This window comes from Ammospiza nelsoni, chromosome 14, assembly GCF_027579445.1.
Source record: "Ammospiza nelsoni isolate bAmmNel1 chromosome 14, bAmmNel1.pri, whole genome shotgun sequence".
In the NCBI taxonomy this organism is placed as follows: Eukaryota; Metazoa; Chordata; class Aves; order Passeriformes; family Passerellidae; genus Ammospiza; species Ammospiza nelsoni.
The window spans coordinates 11790001-11815660 of NC_080646.1; the positions used below are offsets into that span (position 1 = coordinate 11790001).

Consider the following 25660-nt stretch of genomic DNA (forward strand, 5'->3'; position numbering starts at 1 on the left):
ATATAAGAAAACAAAGATAGTGCAGAAGGTAATCTCACCCCTGAGGAGCTGCAGCTGTACTAATCACCAAAGATTAGGAACAGGCCTGCCCTTAACAGGCCACAGCTGTGTCCAATGAGGATGAGTGCCATACAAGAGTGGGTTAGCTGGGTGAGGAAAGAGCTGGGGTTTGTTGGCTGTGCTGTACGGAGGAAGGAGTCAGTGCTGTGAGGAGATGTCCATGAGAAATTACCAAGAAGGTATGGGAGCTTTGCAATAAGATGATAACACCAAACTGTGTGGTGCCATGCTCAGTGTGTAATGCTGGGGAAGGAGGAGGAAGGGGTGTTCAGACTGGCAATGTTTGTTTTCCCAAATAACCTTGACCTAGGGTGGAGCCCTGCCTTCTTGGAGATGGCTGAACACCTGCCTGCCCATGGGAAGTGCTGAATGAATTCCTTTCCTTTGCTTTCATGCCCAGCTTTTGCATTACCTATTAAACTGGCTTTATCTCAACTCATGAGTTTTCTGCCTTTCACCCTTGTGGTGCTCTGCCTCATCCATCTCTGGGGGGAGTGAGGGGCTGAGCTGCCAGCTGGGGTTAAAGCACAAGAAGCAGTACAAGGCTGCTGTTGTGTATCAAAGAGAATGCATCTTTTCTATCCACTGCCCAGCTTTTTGAGGCTATGGCAGTTTTCTGTTGGGGAAAACAGGTGCAAATGCTGTGTGTCCTTCAGGTCCTGCAGCCCACAGGCACAGCTCTGACCTCGGAAGGCCCAAGTGAATTGTGGCTTTCCAGAGGTTGGGCAGCCCAGTCTGGGAGGCAGGAGATGCAGTGCTCCTGTGTTAGGGAGCTGTTCTGGCCTGTTTGGCAAAGAACTCCCAGCCTGGCTGTGCTGGAGCACTGGGGATATCACTACAGCAGGTATCCAAAAGAAAAGGATTACATTTTTCTGTGGAATAATAAAATATAGCTGGGCTTGAAGCTAGGGCAGCCTTTAGAAAAGTAGTTGGTTCTGGCTTTGTAATGTTCTAATGAAATTAAATGGCAACAAGAGAAGTTACAATTGTATAAGACATAGATACACTCTCAATCTAAGAAAGATACAAGACAAAAAGGTAATCCACCAGTCTCTTGAAGAAAAATCAGGACTTATTTTCTCAACTCTAAGCTTTTTCTGTTCTTCTTATATTGTGTGCCACTGCACACCTGCTCTTGAGGACAGGAAAAGCAGCCTAGGGCTGTTTCTGAGGAAGGCTCTGTGGAGGCAGCCGTGTTGTGGCAGTTTTGTGTTCTCCTCAGGACGCCTTTGGCGGCTGCCCCGTGCCTGCAGCTCTGGACTCTGTGGTTCTAACTAACCCTAACCCTAGGTACAGCAGTAAAAGCAGTCAGTTCCTGCTGAGCTTTGAATTTTTACTTCTGCTTTTAGGAAGTGAATGAAACTTTCTCTTTTGTTTCCCTGTTAACATACTGCTGAAAACTTTTTATTCTAGGGTGATACTGATGATCTAAGTGGTAGGAAACTGCTTCTGTTTCAGTTGGGATCCATCAGATCTTTAATGACAAAACTTTTGTGAAGTTTATGGAATCCTTGGGGAATAAATCTAGGATGTTTAACAAGTTCTTAATACCCTAACTTCAGGGCAAGAGTGATTGCAGGTTGCACTCTGGGTCCCTGAGCTGCAGGTAGAGTCCACTTGTATACCAGAATACTGGCACATCTTCTCAGAACAGGGAAGGCTTGGTAATGTGCCTCTTATTCATCTTAACAAACTGCACAGCTAGGGCAGGTAGCTCTTGCAGGTCTCACTTAGGAGGGTGTATTACATGGATAGAGTAAAAACATTATTTACCCTGAAATTGCTGTCTAATACTTCATGAAACTAGACAAACCATTCTTCCCTAAAAACAGGCTAAAACCAAACTGACTTCATTATGAACACACACATCAGTCTTTTTGATATTTTATTAAATTAAAACCACACAAAATTTAACTGCACACAAGAACACACATCTGATATTCCAATGTCATATCTCACAAAAAAAACCTCTTGTGTAACTCATCCCTTTTATGAGTAGAAATCCAATATGCAAACAGTTCTTCAACCAAAAAGGCTTTAATTTATCAACACAAGCTGAATTCCCCTTTCTAGGAATACATCATAACCACACATAGACACATACAAGGTTTACAGGCAAGTTCTGCAGCCCTGAAGTAGACAAAACTTTCACAGTAAACTTGCCTATGTTTGCAGAATAAGTAAATTCCTATTACTTCCATCATTTGTCATTTACAAGCAAACTTATTTAATATTTTTAAATACTTAAAACAAATTTCACTTTAACAAGTATTTACAAAATCTTTACTAAAGATCAACATCCTGCATAAAGGTGACCTCAGGGATATATAATTGCTACCATGCTACAGTTTGCACAGAAAGGGTAGAAAGGCCATTGCTAGTTTTGGAAGGCTTAAACCTTTTATTGATATAACATAAGGACATTAACCTATGGAAGGCAGAAGAGGTCATAATTTCAGTGCAATTACCCATTCATGACTTCTTTTAAGTACATCAAGAGGATGAGTCCAAAAGACTTGGGTTTGGAATTATTGACTGCTTAGTTCTGTAAGAACTGATTTCATGGAGAGTTTTCAGGCCATCACGTCTGTCTTCTACCGGTGATATGAAGAAGTTGCATAGGGACCTTCCTCATCCTCCTCATCTCTAGAAAGAAAATGATCATCAGGTCAGGAGCATACCATTCTCAACAGTAAAGCTGCCATGAAAATGCAGGTGATCAGTTTTCCTAGTGGGTCAAAATAGGCCATGCCAGCCTTGCCTAGCAGGAATATTTGTAGTATAATACTGTAATTTACACATCTCTGAAGTTCCTGAGATGTCGAGAACATAATGCTGAAAGCAAGTAAAGCTGTGTAAGTTCAGCAACATCAGAATGTATTTTAAAAAGTATTTTTGATCAAATCTATAAGAAAAACTTAAAGGATAGCAAGGTGGAGGGCATGCTGGAGTTCTTCCTGTGTTGCTTTTCATTTCTTCTTTCAAAAAAAAAAAAGCTTAGTTAGAGGTTTGTTTCAACATTTTGAATGGCAGGAGGGACAGAGAGACCAAATGAAACAAGAACAGGAGCAGTCAATCATAGCTGTGGGTGGCTCTGTGTCCTGATGCTGCAAGCTGCTCCTGATGTACACTTCCCTTACATCAATCCCCATTGAGACTGATCACTTGGATTTTCTTAGGAAAAACCAACTGCTCCCAATTGCTATTGTTAGTGCAATAACTGGACAAAACAAAGTAATGTTGCTTTTAAAACATCCTCAAGAAAATCAGTCTGCCTGCTGCTCACCTGACAATATTGCCTTTAAAAAAAAGGGGTTATGTAAACCTATTGCAGTGCAGCATCAAGGATGCCAAGTTCCCCAAAGGTCATTGCTTTGTACTACTGTAGCTTCATAGTTTTGTTCCTGAGAGTCCAACCTTAAAGCTGCAGCCAAGTTCAGTGCTTTGGCAAGAACAGAAGGACTTTACAGCTGCTATACTGTGAAAGGATTGCTTGTAATACTGTGTGTACCTCCAAACAAAGGTACAGTTATTCAAAGAGTCTAATAATGGTATAAGGGAAAAAGTAAATATTTCAATATCAAAACCATGAAGACTTTTCCCTAATAAACATGATTATTTAGCTGCAACTTAAATTTCATATAACCCCCCAAAACAGAACCCTACAAACTAACCAAACAGCAGAGTCTCTTGTCTTCCCAGCAAAATGATCATTTTAAGCCAAAAGCATAATATGTCCTTTGCCTTGAAATAATCTTGCCAAAAACAGAAACCTCTAAAAAACAAGTTTGGGATGAAACTGGTTGTTATTGCAGGGATATGTGGTTACAGTAGTACTGAGAACAGACTTTTAGCCTTCCTTACAAATCTACACCTATTTACATTATTCATGCTACCAAGCCAATACCAAGGATGCAGATAGCTGTATACATTTATATAGTATCTTCCATTATATCCAGTTCTGCATCCAAAACTGCCATGGAATACTATAATTTTAATAATGCATCAATGCCATGATACATGGCATGACAGTAAAGTAAGAAAGCTCTGGTCTGTGACCCACAAGCACCACCATGGCAGTGTGTGTGTGTTCAATGACCAAACAATTTACTTCACTTTTAAGATGTTTAAAATAGCGAGTGCTAAGTCACAGCACCATTGCCTTCAGGGGATGGAGGAGCAGCACAGCATTACAACACTCTGTAGCGCTGTCTCTTCCCGTTTGCTGTCGCCGCTCTGCCCAGGCAGTTACAGGAACTGAAAGAAGTCTCCTGCAAGCTGTGGTGTGCATCAGGCCACAAATAACCACTTCTGCAAGAGCAAGGACACCTGACTGTGAGTACACTCAAATGCTTGGATGCTTCTAGAATGCACAATTAAGGCAGCAATCTGAGTTGTTAGTTTTGGGATGTGTGAAAGGATTCTCCACAGACAGCCTCCTCTGTTGAGGCATCTCTTTTCTCCGCTGATAGCCAAAGAGGGTGAAAAATTATTGGGCAAATTAGCTCAGTTGTGAGCTTTGAAGGCTTCAACACCACAGTCTTTCCTAGGTTCAGGTCAAGGCAAGTGAGCAACGACAGTATAAGGTCCTGTTCCTGTACTGACACCAGTTATACTGGCTTGAATCACCATCACTGATTAGAGAGGCTCTGTTCAGTTACAAATTCAGTTTTCAAAATTAGACACTCCAAGGCAAATGCAGAAAGATGTGACCTGTTCCAGAAGCACAGTATATGGTTTAAGTCTATCTTAAAGACTCTATAAACAGCTTGCATTAGATACCTGGGGTTTGCCTTTCTCATGTTCAACTATCTGATACAAAAAGCACCACTCAAGTTATTTTCAGATTCAGTGTAAGAGCATTCTGAGACAGGTGAAGCACCACTGTATTTTCGCAAACTATCACAATTGCTTTACAATGAGTATTCTTCCCTAATGTACAAATAAATGAATCAATAACATATGCTACAGAGAACTGTTTTAATCCTTTTGCATTTCTTCTGGCCTACTATAAAAACATTGCTCAAAACAAAAAGGCTTTATTGCCTTGAGATGCATCTTGGGTGAATATGCATGATTAATAAATGACTCATTAACTCACAATTTCTGCTCAATGAAACTCTAGTATAGGTACTATGACATGTAGATTTAGCCATGTGCTCATATAAACTCTAATAGTGAAAGGCAGCTGGCACAAACTGAGTGGATCACATTCCATAACCTTTTATGCTCATCTGCTTGCACAGCTATTACAGTTTAATATCTAGTCTAAATCTGCAACTATGTGCTCCCCAATTTTTCTACCTAAGCTTTATTCCTTTAAGAGCACTTAAGGGAGTGACTCCAAGAGTTCTAATTAAACAATATAATTCACTCTAAGATGCCTTTGTAGCTCAGGGCAGTTTCTGACTATGAAACTTCTGTGTGTGGTTTAATCCAAATCAGTGTACGTGTGCACATGCCTTCTTGGCAACTTAAAGGAGCCTACAGTAAACAGCAATTCAGTAGGTGTGGTTTTCACCATCTGTCAAATCAGGCTCATGCTATGGTGAGAAGTTATGGCTCTTTAAGTTCATGAGCTGACAGTCTGCTTCTGCTTGCAGTTTTGTGAGCTCCAATGTCCCTTTTGGTGCCAGTGGATGAACTCCAGGTGCTCCTTTGGTACTCTCAAGCAGGCATGGAAGTATTTGGCAGTGTTGGCACATCAGGTTTAAACAGGCCTTGACAAGGTAAGGCCTCTGAATACAGGCCAGAGCAGCTGGAAACAGCACTCCAATTTCATAAATGGTTTTTAAGAATGGAAAACTTGCATACTCATGAGGCTGGTTTATTAACATGGCTGTCCAATTTCCAAAGGCTTCTTGCTCCAAGCAAGGGACATGAAAGGGCTGGGCAGGAAGGAGAACTGGTGCCTTGTGGGGAGCTGCTGGAGCACAGAAAGGAATGTTGCCACCTTCCAGTCTGTACCCAGATATACCATTGATGGTACACAGCTAAAAAGTACCTTCAAGGTTTTTGGCAATGGTCTCTCTCTACTCCCACTCTCTGCAGAGTGAACATTGACTTTGGTCCTTTGCCCCTTCCTGCCAGACTATAAAGGGGTCTGTCCTTTCCAACTGTTGGAGAGGACAGGGCAAGGATGGTTTCTGTGAGCCATAAATGAAAGCCAGGGGCAGTGATGTAGAAGGGAATATTATGAAGACTATCAGATGCACAGGAAGCTATTCCTCTTCAGAAGCTTTGGGCAACATCCTGCTCAGCAGACTGCCTGCAACTCTGTACTCCATGCCTCCTGTAACATCCTGACCAATAAAAATCTGCTACATGCATTTAACAGAATTATCTGTTAAATCTGAACAGGAGGTGGGAACATAACTCATCCTCCTGTATACATTATTTCTTGGGAGGTGACTTGGTACCAGGTCTACATTTCCCAATTTGTAACTGAAGTAGCATAGGAAATTGATATTAGTGGCAGCAGTGTACTGTTTGTGCAGTGTCACTTCCACTGTATTGGCTCTGCTCATGGTGCAGCAATGTCTAAGTGAATTTTCTTCTTCAAATTAGCATGTTATTTTCTTGAAGGGATGTTAAAATAACTGCCTTCCTCTGGCAGGGACTGTGGTTTCCTGTTATGCAGTTTAACTGCTGGGTCAACACCTACTCTGAGCTGTGGTAAGTACATACATCTAATGATCTGAAAGTCAGCAGCAGCATATTTTGGTAGGTGCTCTATGGTGTTTCAAATATAACAATGGAAGTGGATGAATTTGCACAGATAAGGTTCTGAGTTCCAACAGCTATTTTCCCTTTCATGCAATCAATGCAAAAGAAAGTAACTGACAAGTGTGATAAGATATGAAAGCCTTCCAGCCTTCCCTGAGACTCTAAAGCAGTGTCCTGGCAATGGAGGGTTGTATGAGGGGATATTTCTCCAAAGGAGGCTTGTTCAATAGCTAAATACAATATACTGTTCTCCTTCAAACTTGTCTGCTGAACTAAGTTTTAACATTGCTGAGATAATTTCTTAGTTTAAAGAAATTATGCAATTCTATACTCAATAAATTTGGTCCTGAAATGTTACCCTCTGCTTGCCCTCAAATCAGAGCATGTGAAGTGAACCAAGATGCTGAAGTTTTGCATTGAACAAATTAGTAAAAGCAAAGCATATATCTGCTGGCATAACTTCTCTTTATCTCTCTGATAAGAGGAGTGCCAGTCCCCTGCAGTCATACCTTTTATTGTGAGGAGGAGCACCTCAGCATCCCCCACTGAGGGGATTTCTGCAGGGAATACCAGGCAGCCCAAGAGACTGATTGTGAACAAGCTGAGGAAGCTTGTCCCAAGGACATGGAAAACAAACACTACTGAAATCCACTCTTGCTCTGAGTCTTTCTGTGCTCTCCATAGCATACCTACACAGGTAAGGGGATATGTGCCAGTAATGTGGCACAGAGGTCACAAAGTACTGCTTTTTCTATGAGTAAATATGTGAGAGCTCCTGGCTGTGGAAATACTGAAGAAAAGATGAAGTCTGCATAGGTGGATGCACAAAGTGGGGTGAACTGCATAGGGAAAGGAGATAGGAAAGCTTAACTGAAACTGTGTCATGGAGAATGTTTACACAATGAGGCAATTTGTGACAAAAGAAAAATAGAATCATGCCTTGCTGTACACAATCAGCTTCCTCATAAGCCTTTGCTTAGCACTGTACCAAAACTATGTTTTTGTTTAAATAGTTGCCTACTTACACAGCAAGACATCTTGGAGAATCCTGGCCTTTTGGCTTTTATGAAATAGTATTTGTATTCCCCAAATAATCTGTTGTGAGGCAGCCTTTCTAGCTGCCATGACAAGGCACCTGCTAATGCTCTGAATGTACCTGGTGCATGAGAACAGCAGGCACTTCCTGCTGACAAATAAAAGCCACAGCTGCTGAGACCCCACAGAGGGGTCAGCTTAGCTGCAATGCCTTCAGGGGAAGATCACAATGTTTAACACCAAAAGTGGCATTTACCTGACATTGTCATCTTTTAGTTTTCTGGCTGCTTGTTTGGATAACTTAATCTGCAAGTCCAATCTCTGTAGGAAATCTTTGGCAGATAATTCTTCTGGTGCAGTGGGCTGATTGTCAGGCTCTGGAGGACTGGGAGAAGAGCTACTTTCTTCCTGAACTGCCACTAGTCCTTCATCACAAGAAGGGGAGCTGTCAACAGTTTCATTCTCAGGAGATTCCAGTGAATTGAGTCCATTGAACAGTAATGGTTTCTCTGATATAACCGGAATATTCAGGGTTTTCCTCAGAAATATACAGTCATTAGTGAAAAGTTTATTTGCCCTCTTTATTTGTTCCATCTGAAAAAGATAGAAAAATCATAAGCTATTAGGTTATGGCAAAGTATAAAGCATTAACTTTCTGTAGTAGTACACAACCCTTAGTTAAAATAATTCTTTGCAGCAGCAATTATTTCAGGAGAGAATTTATTTGCATTCAAAGTGATTTCAGAGTGCATGTTCTGTTTCAGCCTTGCTAACACCCTAGCTTTATGTGCACTTGACTCCACAATACTGCTTTTTTCAAAGTCTTGCACTACCTAAAGGTGCTGTCCTTGAACAGTCTTGCAGTCTCTATGCAGGCTCACAGGAACAGCCTGGCAAAGAACAAAAATTCTGTCACAAATGTACTTTTGATTTGGATTTACATTAGAATAAGGCTCAGAACTGCTAGCAGCTCCTGTAGGTGAACTCTGGTAAAAGTCATGCAGACTCCAAACAAGGGGGATAAAGTTACCACGAGGGTTCAACCTGTTGATGCAGATGACTTAATGCTGAAATGCTTAGATTTAATAATCCCATTTAAAAACTGAATAGCTAATATCCAGTGTCACAAGAAGAGACGATCACTACTCTTGCAGCTCCTAAAGCTGGGAAACCATTTTTAGTAAGGCTCAAAGAGTGTAATGGTGCAAGTTCTCTCCCAAGGTGAGCACCATCTGAAGAGTAAAAAGGAAGCTTTACCTGACTCAGTAAGAGTTTGGCCTCAGTGAGACTTCTAATGGCTCTAATGTAAATGTTAATTGTTAAAATCTCTATAAGTTGTCTGTCTTGATGGGTATAAAAAAAGTTTAAAATACTAGCTGGAGCTTTTCTGGAAAAATACAATACAGAAGCTGAAAACTGAGAGCCTGCTGCAGGGGAGTTGGAAGCTGATGCTTCAATAGCTGATAAATAATGCACTGCACTGCTATTCTCTCTCCTATTTCTCTGTAACTCTACCTCTGGTTATTTCTTCCTAAAATACCAGCTGGTAGCATTTGGAAGTCTGTACCTTTGCACTGAGCAATAATGAAAAGGAAAGTACTTGGTTCCAAGAAGAACATCCCTCAGCCCTGAGCAGGTGACTTTGTATGTGCAATACAACTCCCACAACTCAGTGTGACTCTGTACATTCAGAGGTGTATGGAAAGCAGGATTTAACAAGAGATTTCTTTTTTTAGTGCTAGAACAACTGAGGTAATGCCCATTAGCTACAAATCTATCATAGTGAAAGAGCAAAAGGTTCAGCACGTGTTTAATATTTTAACTGAAGCTGTAAACTGGTGCTGAGCTAATTAATCAAAACTACTTCTACTGACAGTGAAATATAGTCCTCATCCTTCTCCCCTCAGAAGGGATACAGCACTTGCACTGAGCCAAAAATTGGCTGAACCATAAACATGAATTCAAGTGTTAATTTACTCAAAAGGAAAATTCACCAAATTCAAGTTCTAAATATTAATAGACAGTATCCAGGGGAGGGGGTGAGGGGCAGAGGATGAGGCCAAACAAAGCACACTGATCCCTCTCCCCCAGCCTGGTATTTTTATCTATCTTGAACTGTCTATGCCAAGTCATGCAAAGGCAGCCACTGGACAGGATGTCTCTGGCTACAAACTAGCTCCCAGTGAGGAAAACCACAGGGGAAACTCCTAAACCAGCAATACTGGAGGCAATGGCAGCCAAAGATAATTCTGATGTTCCCATTACAACTCTCACTTCCAGCCAAGAATACATGATGCAGGAAGCAAACAGAAGGACTCTTTAGAGGAAATCTGTCTTTGTCATTGTGTGAACACACAACAGCCTGCATTTTGCTCAAAGCAAATGTGTTTGCATACCTTCCTACCCTGGGCTGAAACCCATGAAAACATAAACATAATGGCTGATTCTGCTGAACTTGTCATTGCTCTGAGGGGAATTCCAGGTCAGTTCAACCTCTCTCAACTGCAGTCTATAATGATGCAGCTCTGGCTTAAGCAGAACACTTCTTAAATCAAATAACCAATTAGATGTTGGGGGAAAATCCCAACATATGTATTTTACATCATTAGCACAGCAAAAACTTCTCAAACTCACAAACAAAATGTATGGTTCACAACTTAGAGGCGTTTGTACAGGTTTGATTCACAACTTCACTTTAGCTGAAAGGGTGTTGTAAATAGTTTAAAAATGCCTTTTTCCTAGAAAACTATTTTACTGATCAATTTGTATTGTTGAAGGTGATAGAAGGCTTCAGTAGATCCTGCAGACCAAGAGAAGGAAAAGAAGTCACTCCAGTCAGAACCTCTGTAGCTCTTCTAGAAGGAGCCCAACTGAAAGGTGCTGTTTGCAGCTGATGTCAAAGTGGCACAGACTGTACCAGTGCCACCTCTTCAGCTGCTCAGCCCTGAGCAACTTTCTGTGTTGGGACTACCAAAGCTACAGACAGGAATATGGGCCCCACGTGAGGGGAAGGAAGCAGGGTGGGTGATTTCTGCTCCATCTGGAATGGTAGTAGAAGGGCTTGCTGGTAGACTTTATTGGACTCTGCATGTCCTAGGCTGGCGCAAGCCTTTCAACATTTATCTCAGAAATGAACTTTCTACCTAGAAAGTGAGCAGAAAAACAGCAACACTTTCAAATCACTGGTATATGTGCCTCACCTCTGGACTGGTAGGCAGATCACAATGGAAGAATGTTTAGCCCTGAAGCTACTGGAAGAAATTCCTTCTCTTGTCACAGCTTGTTCATCAAGCTCAAAACGATGCTTTTTTAAGGATAAGTTTAATGACACTGATGGTATATTTTAGCCTGCAGTGAGTGCAGTGGTGCACAGCGGTGTGCTCCAGGTTTATGGGGTGGCAGCAGGTGTGAGTCCCTTCCCCAGGCCCCTGCCCAGCCCAGAACCCAGCGCTGTCAGTCCCAGCCCCGCCAGCCCCGGGCACCAGCGCTGCGTGCTGGCCCTCCGGGCAGGCCACGCTTCCGATATCAGCATTTTAAATACTGAAACGAAACTAACACCGCACCCACGCCGTCTCCTGCCCACTGTGTGTGGGAAATGCCCTGCGGGACACCTTTTTGCTGTCGCCTCGGGCCCAAGTGTTCCCGCAGCCAGGGTTACAGCCGCCAGGCCATGGAGGAGATGCCTGCCCATGGAAGCTGTGCCTGCCCCGTGCCGGGAGGTGTCCAAGGCCAGGCTGGATGGGGCTCTGAGCAGCCTGGACTAGGGAAGGTGTCCCTGCCCACGGCAGGGGTTTGGAACTGGATGATCTTTAAGGTCTCTTCCAACCCAGGCCACTCTCCGGCTCTAAGCGCCGCTCCCGGCCCCGGCGGCGGTGCTCCCTTACCGTGACGCCGTACTTGAGGGCGATGCCCTGCAGCGTGTCCCCGGCGCTCAGCCGGTGCTCCACGTAGCGCTCGGCCAGCGGCGCGGCCACGCTCGCCGTGCTGCCGTACGAGCGGGCCTTGGTGCGGGCGAGCCGCTGCGACAGCTCGGCCTCCGACTCGGGCCCGCCCGCCGGCTCCTGGCGCAGCGCCTCGGCCATGCTGCCGCCCGCTCAGCGCCCGCGGCCCTGCGCCGCCGCCCCGGGCATCGCCCCGGCACCGGCCCCGCGCCGCCCCCGGCGCGCCGGACACGGGCCCGGCCCCGGCGGAAGCCCCGGCTCGGCCCGGCAGCCCCGCCCGGCGCGGAGAGGCCGCATGCGCGGGGAGCGCCCGCCCCGCGCCGCCCGGGCCGGGCTGGGCCGCGCTGCAGCGGAGGAGCCGGCCTGGGGCTGGGCCGGGACTGGGCTGAGTCGACCCTGGAGCGGCTCCGCTGGGCCTGGGCACAGCCGGGCCGGGGCGATGCCCGGGCCGAGGGCAGCCCTGAACGCTGGTCGCGGAACGCACTCCTGCCCTGTAACACTGCCAGAGAGCCGGCACTGAGGGCCCCTGACCGGTCAGACCCCAGCGCGTTTGCCGGCGGGAGGCTCAGTAGCGCGGTCCGTCAGAGAGTGTAAAAAGGAGTGACTTCGAGCATAAGTGCACAAATATGAGAGTCTAATTATGCCAGGTTTATTGAAACAGTAAGACGTGGGAAAATTCATTCGAGGAAAAAGACTCGTGACTTAGAATCATGGGATCCATAATTTCGTTTGGGTTGGAAGGGACCTTAAAGATCACCCAGTTCCAACCTCTCACTTCCCACTAGAGTACGTTGATAAAAGCCCCATCCAACCTGGCCTTGAATACCTCCAGGGATGGAGCATCTACAACTTAACTGGGAATCTGTTCCAGTGCCTCACTAGCCTCACAGTAAAAAATGTTTTGCTAATACCTAATCTAAACCTACCTTCTTACAGTTTGAACCCATTCCCCATTGTCCTGTCACTACAGGCTCTTGGCAGATAGTCTTTCCCCATCTTAACTTCTGTAAGTTCCCTTCAGGTATTGCAGTAACATGTTACATTAAAATTAATTGTAATGTGTTCTTAAGTGAGTACTTCTCACCAAGAAACCTGGCAGTGTGCTGGGAAAGCTGATCCATTATTGCTGAACTGGAGCTTTCTAATAAAGTCTGTATGTCACAAATAGATGGTGAACATGTGTGCATCCTGTACAGACATAATAAGTACCAAAATACCCAGAAGTGTCCAGAACAGCCTGGCCTAGGTGCCAGGGCAGTTGGAAAAGATCCTCCTCAAAGGTCACTTCCAGCATCAGCTGGGATTCTGGCAAGTGTGTGTGTGTAACACCAGCATGGTGTAATTTTATTTTCTGTGAAGTAGAAAGATAGATCTCTATCTTAAACCTAAGCAAAAAAGTCATGCATGTCATAACCTCAGCATTCCTCAGTCCAGTATGTATTCATACTAATATTTGAAAAAAAAAAAAAAACCCAAAAAAAAACCCCAAAAAAAAAAAAAAACAAACCCAAAAAAAAACCCCAAAAAAGAAGAAAACCCCACTAAAAAAACACAAAAAAACTCAAAAGAAAGAAAGCATCAACTGACATAATAGAGTGTAAAAATCATGACAGATCTCACAAACATTGTTAATCTGGCCACAAGTTTCCAGACGTAAATTAGGAAAATACAAAAGTTGCCTTGCAAGACACACAAGTTGCTGATAAGGGCTGACATATCAGCACCTCACCATCACATGAGAAGCCAGTGTGACAATCCTGAGCAGAGGGACTGTAGGCCATGCACAGACAGACCAGAGCAGTACAAGAGACTACAAACTGATGGCAAGAAAAGGCTCAGTTTAATTTTTTCTGCAGTCTACAATATATTTGGGAAGTTGGAGGCTCCCCTAGGGATGCCCAATTGAGTTTATAACAGCTATAGAAAGTGAGCACCAGATTGTGACATCTCAGTGCTTTCAAGTCCTTGTGAAACAACTTGATCTGCAGAATTGCATCAGCACTTCAGCCATGGCCCACCTAGCAAAGAGCTGAACTGCAGGTCAGCATTTATTAAAAATGTCCACTGTGTGTGCAGTGTGGAGCCATAGATCAGCTTCAGCCTCTTCAGGCTGATTAATGGAAGTTACAAACATCTGGATGCCTGCCTAGAGCTGGAATTACTCAGACCAGTTACCTCAGCTAAAATGGCTTTTAGTAAAGGGGAGCTGCAATTTGAGAAAATGGAAATGTTTAACATTAGTGATACAATCAGATGAACATGCAATTTCAATTAGTTTGGAAATGTGCTTGACAGGTACACTAATATTAGACAGTATTATTCCCTCTAATGTTATCTTAAACTCTATTTGTATGAAAGTGTGTGCAATACACTTTAAATCAGCTGTCACAATTCTGACAACAGCAGAAGCATCCCTTGCAGTGGTATAAAGATACCACAGGTATTTTAATATTGAAAGCTTTATTTTAGTAATAAACCTTTTCAAGGGTAGGTGAGGGGTTTTTTTTCTGGACTTGCTGGGTTGTCCTTTCTTTGTGTCAGCAATCTTTGTTTCTTATCTGAAAATCCATATTATAGCCAGAGGAACATTTGCATCTGGGGTGTTGCCAAGATACTTGATCTGATTAGCTGACTGCTTCTTTTTCGACGTGAAGTGAATACCCTCTAAACCAAAGACTGAGTTAGAAATTTGAGCAAGATCTTTATTTAGGCAACCCATTGTTACCTGTATCTTCTAATTTGCATTCAGTTACAGAAGAAACTAGAAGTATCTTGCTAGTGACACTTCATTTTAAAAATTCTGTCTGACCCCAGAAGAGTGGAGATCCTCTAGCAGGCAGAAAGAGGGAAGGGTTACCTGCCCCTCAAGGTGTGACTATTCAGTGTCAGGACACTAAACCATCCTGATAAATCATTGTGTCCTCTCACATTAGAGAGTCCCTGCCGTAGCCTGGGGATTCTCAGCTCCCCAGTTCCCTCCAGAGTTTGAATTTACTGATCATGACCGTCTCTGTTCAGGGAGCCTCATGGCACTACAGACTCCACTTCCTTTCCCTTGTTCTCTTCTGTCTTTGCTGTTTCCTTGTTACTGCATCTGTGATCCCTTTCCCCTAATCAGCTCCCAGTTTCAAGGAGCTCTCCTTGTCCAAACCCATTTCCTGCTCACTGAAGTCACAAATCTGAGGATTGGACTCGACACTCATCAGTCTAACATGGGACAGAGAGCTCACTCCTCATTGTCCCAAGGGTGGCTGCGGACATTGCTACATCTGCTACTCATTTCACCTTTGGGGGATTATTGCTGTGACTACAGCAGCTGCAAACACTACAAACACACTTTTAGGAGTGAAAGATTTCATTTCTTAAACTTCAACCAAGATGAGTGGATTGTCTTCCAACCTAAGGCTTAATTAGAGCTGAGACTGAAAAAGATTAGGTCCCTTTCTGCATTTTTTTCCCCCTGGGGACATGTTCAGACCTAGATAATATTAGTTTTGCATTCTTACAAAAAAACTTTTGACAGGAATTGGTCAAAGCCAGAAAAGATATATTTCAATATTTACTTATGCAGTAGTAGTTAATGGTAGCTCTAGTGAATCATTAAGTCTGGGAACTTGCTGCCTCTTCTGTCATTCTGAATTTCTGGGGATGAGGGTTTTCTTTTTAGTACTGCTTCATGGTGAATCTTCTAAATAACCAACTGTATTTAAGTCTGTGTTACTTCCAGTGAGTATTTGTAAGGGGACAGAATATAAGAAAATAAAGATAGTGTAGAAAGTAATCTCACCCCTAAGGAGTTGCAGCTGGGCCAATTATCAAATATTAGGAGCAGGCCTGACTTTAACAGGCCACAGCTGTAACCAATGAGAAGAAGATGCTATAAAAGAGTGGGGTGGCTGGGTGAGAGGTGAACAGGAGTCAGTGGCTGCTTTGTGAAGAAGAAAGAGGTAGTGCTCTGAGGAGCTGCCCATGAGGAGCAGCAAGAAGGTATGGAACTTTGTGATAAGGATACAACAGTATGGGACCCCTGTGATAAGATCACAAGTATTGGGTGTCTAGATGCCATTTTATCATTGAGAACCATTCACATCTAGATCAGTAAGTGCACAGTGATCATGATTTTTTAAAAAATATATGAATCAGCAGACTACAGTCAGCATCTTCTAAAACAGAGATCAATATCAGCTCAGTCTAGTTACAGCGGCCATATAATTTGATGGCAAAGTAAGTAGAGAAGAGAGGAAAATGCCTTCTGGCTAATTAATCACTCTGTTAGTGGTCAGCTATTCATCACCTCCTTTGCCAGTAAAGAAGTCCAAGCTTGCTTAGTAAAGGATAAATGGAAACTGAGCATTTCCTAGCTTTGTTTATGGTGATGCAAGCTAGGAACATTACCATTTATAATAGTTGCACTGATGTAGGACAGAGAACAATGGAAAACCTATCCTTGTGGGCAGATTTGCACTAATTAGGACAGTACAGAGGAAAAGAAGGCTGCCCTCTAGTAATGAGTGGTGTATCAAGCTAAACCATCCACCTCTGCTCATGTTGTAACCTCTGACAAAAAAAAAATTATGTAATGTAGGACAAAGATCAGAGACAAATCCTGCCTTTTAAGAATAATAGCCCTGGGTTCTTCAATTAATTGCAGCAAGGAGAGAGGGTCTTGCATCAATTTCAAAAGGAAAGTAGGATCATCTGATCTGGTGCACATTACTTAAGATGTGCACATCTTCTTCATCAAAATAAGCCCATTATGTAGCAGTAGCAGCTGGGAGCCATTATTAATATTTAATGCTCTTAGCAGGGGTTACTGTGGGTTTCTGTATTAAGGTTACAAGACAATGTTGCAATATGCGCTGGGTTTGGGCTCTTTGAGCTTTTTTAGTTTTGTATCAAGTTCTAGTGAAGTCTTATTAATTCCCCTTCCTTACCATTTGCAGAGCCAGAATATTTTTCTAAGCTGGACTGTGGTGCAGGATTATTCATGCTTCATTGCCTCCAGCTTTACTAGTCCATCATCTGCCACTTAGCAACGTGAGGATTGCAAGTCCCATTCTGGGAGGAGCAATCTTGCACAGGAGAGGATGAAACCAGTTTGGGTCCCATGGCAAGGGCTGGCTTCTGCGGTCACAGGTATGTTCTGTTTCCTCCAATGTCATTGCAGGGTGTCTCCAAACTGGTAATAATTAGCATTGACTCCATGATTCTCAGAAGGCTGATCAATAAACTTTATTATTAAGAAGCCTATTGCTTTTTATAGACAGTTATGATACACCTGGACCTAACTGGTCCTTCAATCTAAACACCATCACCACTGGCCAATTAAGAAACCACCCTTTGGTAAACAAATCTCCATAACACATTGCACCTGTTCACACCAACAGGTGCAGCAAGTGAAGATAAGAATTGTTTCTCATTCTTTTCTCTGGTCTTCTCACAGTTTTCCCCAGGACAATGCCTGGGAGAGTTGTTTCTCTCTGTGGCTAGAGAGCTGCTGCAACACTCCAACCCTGTGGTTTTTGGTGTGACCTTCTGGAAAACGATGGTACCACTCAGTCTCTCCTTCTTAACTACATCTTTTGACTGATATTTGCTTTCTACCTGTGCATGTTGAAAGGACAGGTGATTCTTGGAAATTTTGTAGTTGTTTTCACTGAAAATAGGGCTGAATATGTAGAATGGAATCCCCATGTTCTGCACATCTCAGTCTAAGAGGACACCATCCATGTCCTTGGGACATGGGGCCAGCAGCCACTCTTCAGTACAGCATGAGGGACCTGGCAGGCAGGGAGCTTCTGCTGGCAGTGCTTTAGAGGAGTGTGGGACAAGCTCTCCACTGGCTCTTCAGGGACAGTCTCTGGCCTTCAGGCTTTCTTTTTGCTCATATTTTGTTTATACCCTTTTCATGGTTTATCAACTTTTTCCTTGAAGTCATAAAATCCTTGAAATCAAATTCATTGCAGCTTTTTCTGGTTAATAAGTTATCAGGCAGTGAAGCCAACAGTGCAGAAGGGGGAAACATTTGGAGCAGCATCATCATCATCATATATATCCTTAAACATCATAAACTACATAAATCACTGTTCTACATTAAGAAGCAATTGTTAGGAAGGTGCCACGGGACAGTAACTGCTGTCCTTCAATGACTCCTGGATTAAATGTACTCAATTTAGAGCTAAAATGTCAGGCTAGAGCCTTCTTTCCATTCATGCCTCACTGATGAGGTACAGCCTGAGATTATGTGTAGCAGATGGCTCAGTGTTGACTTGCTTCACAATGCCTCAGTGGCACATTTCCTTTTGCACTGGGTAGCACATTAGTGACAGGACACATTGGCAATGCACCTTTTTTCTCCTGAGCTGCCTCAGAGATTTGCTGGGGGAATTGCCTGATGTTACTAATCTGTGCTGTCTGTGTAAACACTGCTGCAGGCTGATGGCAGCACATCATGCTCATTTTGGAAGGGGAGGAGGGCAGAAATAGTGCTGAAAACATGGAGTTAAGTGTGTGTGAAGAACAGTGAACCTTCTGAGCCATTCCATTATCATTGGACCTCATGATAGGATATTTGATTTCAGTTTCTGGAGTGAAATGAATGTCAAATTGCCAGTTAGCCATTGCAGGATGCTTCTGAGTTCCAACATGTTTTTAATTTAGCTTCTGTGTGTTTCTATTCACATTGCCTGAGCTGTCCATGCCAAGAGCTGCTTTCCAGAAGCCTCCTTTGTTCACATGCACCTACAACACAGGTACAGCTGGATACACAGGATCCTCACCCTGATCCCACTCTGCCATGTCTGCTGAGCCTGCTGGTGCCCTGTGAACAACAGCATCTTCCTTTTCCTGCTGAATTCAGATTCAGTGCAATTAAGCCTACTTTAGCCTCTTTTGATTAAAAAACAACAAACACAATAAATCTGGATGTAACGTGGATATTAATGGCAGCTTCGTTGATGTGCTGTGAGTCACTTCTGAAATCACCTGCATTTATTGAGTGCAGAGGATGCCTCTGACTACAGCACCCCAGGCCTGAAGGTGGTGGCCCTTGTGACACTCCTCTGAGAGCAGCCTGTCCTTGTGTGAAGGAAAGCTGCTCTGGAATAAGAAGGCAAAACAATTACAGGAGTGCATGTGAAGCTGTGTAGCAAATTTCTATTCCAAGAGCCCTCTTTGCCTTCCAGCCAAAGTTTACCAGTGTTTATTTTCTTTCTGTTGGTGTATTTTAATTTGACCTAATTGGCCTCGTAGCCCGTGTTGTCATTCAGTGTCCAAAGCTGGAGCATGTTTTTGGCCTCTGACTATTTTTAGCTGTTGTAAGTGGCGCACTGAACCAGCAGTATTCATGCCTGTTTTTTACAGGCTTCTGGCCCTAGAAGTGCCATGGCATTATTGGAAGTGAAGAGGTGATGATGGTCCAAGTGGGTCATTGTTTTGTACCCTGACTGTTGCTGGGTGCTGCTCCTTAACTTTTAAATCACTATTGTACAAGAACTTTCTCAGGTCTGGTCAAAAGAGAGTTGGCTGCTCTGAGTGAAACTTTTTCCCTTTCTTGGATGAAATGTTTCTGTTGGAGGGGGGTGGGAGACTTGGGTGTGGGTGCTTCTGCTTTTCCTTTAGGTGGCTAAGCCCTCTGTAAACAAACGTGCCTGTACAGTCTCTGCTCAGATTTATCTGGTATTGACCTCGTATTCCTTCACTGCTTGCACTTCAGTTCTCTGCTCATATTGCCTCCCTGTTTAAATAGCTGCAGGAAGCTTGGAGATCAGCCTGCAAACAAAATCCTCGTGGTGAGCTAACACAGTCCGGCAGTTTGGCGTCCTTCCTTTTTTTTTCCCGTGTCTTTTTATTTTACTGAAATGCTGCCCTCGAGTGGCGAGCAGCTGATTGATCCCGATGGGAGATCGAGCTGTTCTCCTGCCTGGCCGGTGCCCCTTTGAGGGGGATGAATGTTCCTGGTGGCCCCGAGCACCAGCGGCTGCAGAGCCAGCACCCAGCGGGAGCAGCTGCTCAGCCTGCTCTGTGCAGGAACTGGTTGGAAATTTCCAAGCAATGCTATGGCACAGCAGCTGGAACTCCAACACCAACAGTGTCCTCAGCTTTTACAAGCAGATGGAAAACTGTAATTCTGAAGGAATGTGATGTTTTGATATGTTTATCTGATCACAAGCCCTCTAAATTTAGTTTATATTATTATTTCTTGCAACCTGTTATACTGTTTCCTTACATGAATTCAAGGTTTTAACATAGAAACTGTTTGTAGAAGAGTGTTTTTCTGTGACAGGGTAAAGATCTCTGAGCTTGTCTGAGCAGTCCCTCCACTGTGCTCTCTGGGTCATGTAGCAAAGGGCCTGTGTGAAGGTCCTGAGTGAGCTCCAGAGCACCCCAACAGTATATTAAGTTGGAATACAACATCAGGAGTTAATAAAAGGACAAAGGTGGTTTGTGGTAAAGCAATTTGAGGCATTACTGCTTTGAGCTTTATTCTGTGTCTCTGTGCCAGAGGCTGCAGCCTTTGCAGCATAAGGACTCTGGCTCCTCAGCCAGTAAGTTGTGGCTCAGTGTGCTGGTTTTACTCAGATTTGTTTTTCTGGGCCACTGAAAACTGTGTCAGCATGTGACTTGTTTTACCTGCAAGGTAAAAAGAAAAAGCAAGAACGAGGAAGGGTTTTTATGTGAAAGGAGAGGTGCCTTTTGGGAGGACTTTGTTCTTAGCATTCCCAGGGTATTTGAGGAGCACTCCATGTTTCTGTGCTTCACTGAAGACCAATTGTCCAAAGGGATATACAATCCTACTTGTATGTAATTAACTCTTCTGGCAAGTACCTAAGTGTGTCCTATTTGGAATATTCTCATGTTCTCATCTTTTCATAAGGACAGAAGATAGTGCTTTTCCTAGGTACTGTATACTTCTGTCATCCTGCACAATATGCAAATACCATAATTTCTTCTGCATTAACACACATAATTAGGGATAGGCTTGTTTGTTCAAGTATCACTATGACTTGTGAACTCAGATTAAGTGAAGACAGAAAGTGAGGTAATTTCAGATGCAGAGTCCCTTCTAGGGAGTCTTTCAGGACTGGTTATTTTGGTGCTTGCTGCAATGACCAGCTAATTCTTGCTCACCATCCTTTGGGTGATTGTTCTTAGCAATAGTTCTGCCTATATGTCTATGAATACGTGGCTTGTATGAGTATATGAAGGCTTCTGAGAGGCTCTGTGTGAAATATCTCTGTCAAACACTGTCAGTTAAATAATTTCCTTGATGATTTGGCTCAGCTAAATGCTTCTTGTACTTAAAAACTCTCTCAGAAATTATTTACGTCTCTATTTCTAGTTGCTGAGAGCTCCTTAATTAAGATGCTGATGCTGGGCATAAAATGTGGTTTTTTCAAATGGTTTATAAGCACCTCATCTGTTTTTACCCAGCACTTCTGAAATTCCATGAAAACACAGTGAAGTATGGGAAGACAGTCTGGGGCATTATTGCCACAGGGGAGAGTACAGAAAGGAAATGCCCAGACTATTCCACTAGAAACCAGGTATACATATTACTTCATGCTCTGGATTTTCAAAGAGGAGTTCCAGACTTGCAAGGTGATGTTACAGGCAGCTGATTCTGGATTGGAGGTCAGTCACTGGGAGTGCCTGAAGCAGTGGTTATGTCTGATATTAAACCAGGGGTAGGTGAGATGCCAATGTCAGTGTCTGGGCTGTATGTGTGTAGAGTTCTGGACAATGGTAGCTCCTGGTAGTTGCTTTTCTCCCGACTTGTAAATGAAGGCATTAACTGGCCAGAGCTGCAGCAGGAGGAGGCAGACTCTCTTTCAGCCAGGCTGTACTGGTTACATTATATTTCACATTTTGTTTCTAATAGACATTATTACATTTTGATACATTTAATCCCTTCAGGTGAAACCTGTATTGAATGGGGGCCCGTTGATTTTCTTGCTGCTTAGATCAAATCCTTTTTGCTTCCCTTGAATTTCAAATTTTGTCTTGTGTCCTTAAAAACATAATGAATTAAAAACATAATGAAATAAATTTAAGTGAGGAAAATGGAGAATATCAGTAAAATAGGAATGTTTGCTCCCTGCAATTTAGTGCAGAAAAACATTTTTTTTCTTCCTTTTTCTGGCTGAAATACTCCATATACTTTTGGCTTTAGTTTCCAAGCTCAGTCCAACATCCATTTGTTAGTGTGCAGTGAATCTCTGTATGACACTAACTAGACATGGCAGCTCTTTTTTAAAATAGACCATTCCAATCTGTCGCTTTATTCTCTGGCACCAGGATTTTCACTTTCCTGAGATGAACTCCCCTGCTGGCCATCAGCCTGATGGAGTGGAAGAATTGCAGAACAAGCTGCTGCCATCAGCTAATTCACCTGAACAGAGCTGTGTGTGAGACCTACCTTGTCCTGTGAGAGCCCTGTCAGTGGTAGCAGCTGAACAAATATTTTCAAGGTGGCAAGTGAGCCAATTACCTGAAAGAGCCCAAAGAGTTTATGCAAATACCTGTGCTGTTCTTAGTCACACAGATTTGCTGGAACTTGCCTCACATCATCTTTCCTGTTAAGCAGTTCTTTCAAGGTGCTCTGAATCATTTCCTAACTCCACGCATGTGAAGAGCCCAAAAAGGTCCCCTCAGTTTCTCAGAATCAATCTTCTGCTGCTTCCTGGTGAGAATCCCAAGGAGGTTATTCATTAGGAAGCAATCAGGGAATTAATTAGCATTTAGTTTCAAGATTGCCTTTGTTGTAAAGTCATATAAAACCCTGCAGCCTATTTGTTTGTTACACTGGGTACAGCTGCCAAGGTGCATTTTTCCATCACAAAATGCAGTGTGATCACTAACATGGCACCACTAAGTGATGCCTTTGTTTATTTACATATTGCTCAGCACCTTGCTTCTAGAGAAGCGTGCCACATTAAAAAAGTGGGGAGAGGTGAAGGACACAAAAAAGGGGTAAAGGAATCCCATGAAAAGAGAAATAAATCAAAAGCTGTGTCTTGACCCTGTATGTACAAAAGCTGAAGCTCACTCACCTGCACAGCTCCATAGCTGGGATCAGAAGCTCAAGGACTTCAAGCACATGTCAGGAGTAGAGCCAGAGCAGCCCTCTGGAGCCAAGCTCTCTCTAAACCTCTGTCTGTGCCTCTCCAATGACTTTGTAAAGAAAAAAGAAATTATTATCAAGACTTGGGTCTCATTGTGTGTGGATCCCCAGGAATGAGGATGACACTGTGGGATGGGTGTTCAGACCCTTTTGTTGCCTCTGTCCCCTTCAGCATAATGTGAGGTAATGTGAAGCTGCAAAAAGAGCTGGCTGGACTCCTTTCCTGCTCACCCCACTTCCATGTGTTTAGTGGTACAGATTAAATTTGGCAAGCTGACCAGCAGTGTTTAATGCATGAATTGAAGAACAAGAAGTACTGAATATATTACTCTCTTAAGCAATGTGACATAGTTGCCATCTGCTTTCATTGCTTACTGGTTTAATTGTCTGTCAGGATAAGAGGTTAATTTTCCTTCGTTAAAAGTAGCATTTCATACTATCAGTACATTTCTGCTCACTCAGGCAATACCTTAGTTTGAAATGTAAAGTACACAATGCAAGAAAAGAAAATAACTTCTTTGGAGTAGAATATTACTCCAGATTACAGACTGATTGCTCTTTTTCTTGATGGAGATGTCTGTTCATGTCCAAGTTAGTGCTGAGAAATAAATGAAAGCTAAGAAAAAACAGGGGAAGTCTGCTAAAACAGTGGTTTTTTACAGAAAGATAAAACTGGGTATCAAGTGGCTCTGAGGGCATAATTTCTGGGAAGTTGCAGACTTTTCACATATCAAGTGCAGTCACTCATCACAGTGAATATTTGTACAAATGGCTGGAGCAGCAGGGGGACTCTTGTAGTAAATAATTATCTGCCTCCTAGGGCAATAATGAATGCGTCAAATTAGCAGGATCATGTTCAGCAAGTAGTTTTGAGATGCTGGCTCTGAAGTAGATACTAAAATTGGAATCTTATTTCACAATTATTTCAACTTATTTTGAGTTTGGAAAAGAACTTTTTTTTTTTTGTTTTGTTTTAATTGGCACCTTGAATGATAAGGTTGTGTGAGCTACACTTCAGCTAGCTTGGATATACAAAGATTCCTCAGCCTATTTTACAGCAATAAATTAATAAGTGTTTAATCATCCTGTGAATTGAGATCATTATTTTAGTGTAGTCATAACGAAAAAGGAAAATGTTAATCACTGAGACTGGATTATGCAGTGACCTTTTAAATCTATGGTTGTTTGCAGCTATTAGACTTGTTTCAAAGTAGGAGTCAGCAGTTTTAGTTGTGGACCTTTTGGGAATATTTGCTATGTTTCTGTCCAAAAAATAACTGCTTTTTCCCAAAAAAGCTAATTTCTAGTTACTGATTTTTTAATTCTTTGTATAATCCAAACCATGAGCATATATGTTCTTCAGCCTTGGTGTCCTGAAAAAACAGCAGTTTTCAGCTTTTGTTTAAAACCTCATAAACTTCCTTTTCTTTCTTCTTGATGAAAAGAATTTGGTGCTTTTCTTTGGTATTTACATTAAACGTGAAAGTGGAAGCAAGAGACTCGAGTTCTTTGGGCAGATCTTTCTCCCCAGTAGGACTGCGGCTGTTTATGAGCTGTAGTTCAGTGGCTGTGCTGGTCGGCCAGAAGGAATTTCTGTGAGGGAAATGCAAACACAGAGGAGTTTCTGTGGAGAGCAGAGGGTCAGCGGGCGAGGGGTGCTTGCTCTGCTGCAGGGACTGAGTGGGGTCTCTGGGCACTCAGTCCTGCCTGGGCTGCTCCAGTCTGGCTTCCAGAGGCTTGAGGTCGCTGGAGAGAGCAGAACACGGGGAGCTCAGTGCAGCTGCGCTGCTAGGTGCAGTGGAACCAGATGTATGTTTGTATTTTTGAACTCTAAAATAGAAATAATAGTTTTGCTGGTTTAGTTTCTAATCTTTTTGCAATAGTAACTATGCATTTGCCAGATATGTGATCTCTGCATGGCACACTGGGGCCTCCCACTCAGCTGAGGCTGCTAAACTCTATAAAATACAAATAGCTGTTACAATGGATCTCCAGTGCTAGTTTTGTAGCTTTTAATTGACCCAAGTGATTATCTAAGCTACAGAGTGAGAGCACCACATCAGCTGTTCTGGTACAGGGCTTAGACTCATCTTCTTAAAAGCCTTTGTATGAATCATAACTCTCTCTGTCCTTGAATAACTTAAAATCTAACAACACTGAAAATCTGAACAGCCCAAACCTCTTAATGATGCTTGGCTTTGACGCACATCTGAAGAGGCAGGTACCATTACTCATCCTCACTTGGATTATATCCCAAGGTCCCTTTTGTAACATCCTGTAGTCCTGTGACCAGCTCCTGACTGGTTCTGTAAACAGGCAGGCTCTGTTGTTGAATGTTAAATCTAGCACACAAGTAACTCAAGTAGAATATGTACTCAGAGATGACATTTCAAAGGTGAAACCTTGGAGGATTAGCTCTGAAGTGAATTTATTTTTCCAAAACTGATTACACCAAAACATATTTCCAGTGGACAACAACCTGGTAATTTAGTATCATCCTGGTAATTTAGTCCCTTTCCTAGCTGCAGTCACTGATTGGGAATTCTCTTAGCAAATGTTTGTGCTTGCAAGAATTTCTCCTCATCATCCCTATTGCCAGCATATTATCTGTGTACAAAATCCACCTTAGCTTCACTGAGAGTCTGTAAAGTTCCAGTTTAGGGTCTCAGCTATTACATCAGTATATCCATGTTAGTCTTTTCTGTTGTCTCTATTCTCAGGCTCTTTAGTCCTTATAAACCCAGGTCTTGGCAGAGTAGCAGCATTTTCATCCAGA

At 42.9% G+C, this 25660-nt stretch overlaps 1 protein-coding gene and 2 long non-coding RNA genes across 4 annotated transcripts; 2 read left to right on the plus strand and 1 right to left on the minus strand.

Annotated features, from left to right (window-relative positions):
- Positions 1–1928: 1928 nt before the first annotated feature.
- On the minus strand, positions 1929–11974 carry LYSMD2 (LysM domain containing 2). Its single transcript, XM_059482458.1, has 3 exons — positions 11706–11974; positions 8078–8415; positions 1929–2706 (listed from the first exon to the last, which is right to left on the minus strand). The coding sequence occupies exons 1-3, from the start codon at positions 11901–11903 to the stop codon at positions 2655–2657; spliced, it is 588 nt and encodes a 195-aa protein (XP_059338441.1). The 5' UTR covers positions 11904–11974; the 3' UTR covers positions 1929–2654.
- LOC132079698 (uncharacterized) lies at positions 4311–10994 on the plus strand. The gene is made up of 4 exons (XR_009419441.1): positions 4311–4395; positions 5664–5789; positions 6677–6735; positions 10599–10994. It is a non-coding gene; the product is annotated as an uncharacterized LOC132079698 (long non-coding RNA).
- A 3711-nt stretch (positions 11975–15685) lies between the features above and the next one.
- LOC132079627 (uncharacterized) lies at positions 15686–23337 on the plus strand. Of its 2 annotated transcripts, none has more exons than XR_009419436.1 (3): positions 15686–15749; positions 16706–16898; positions 22059–23337. It is a non-coding gene; the product is annotated as an uncharacterized LOC132079627 (long non-coding RNA). The 2 variants fall into 2 exon arrangements; XR_009419437.1 differs by lacking the exon at positions 22059–23337 and adding an exon at positions 17206–17924.
- The last annotated feature ends 2323 nt before the right edge of the window (positions 23338–25660 follow it).

Bases quoted from the DNA above. Each gene is read 5' to 3' on its own strand.
- LYSMD2 (XM_059482458.1), bottom strand. From the start codon at position 11,903: ATGGCCGAGGCGCTGCGCCAGGAGCCGGCGGGCGGGCCCGAGTCGGAG. The intron at 8,416-11,705 runs GTAAGGGAGCAC...TATCTTTTTCAG, and splicing joins CCCTCAAGTACGGCGTCACG to ATGGAACAAATAAAGAGGGC. The intron at 2,707-8,077 runs GTAAATGCCACT...TTTTCTTTCTAG, and splicing joins CTAAAAGATGACAATGTCAG to AGATGAGGAGGATGAGGAAG.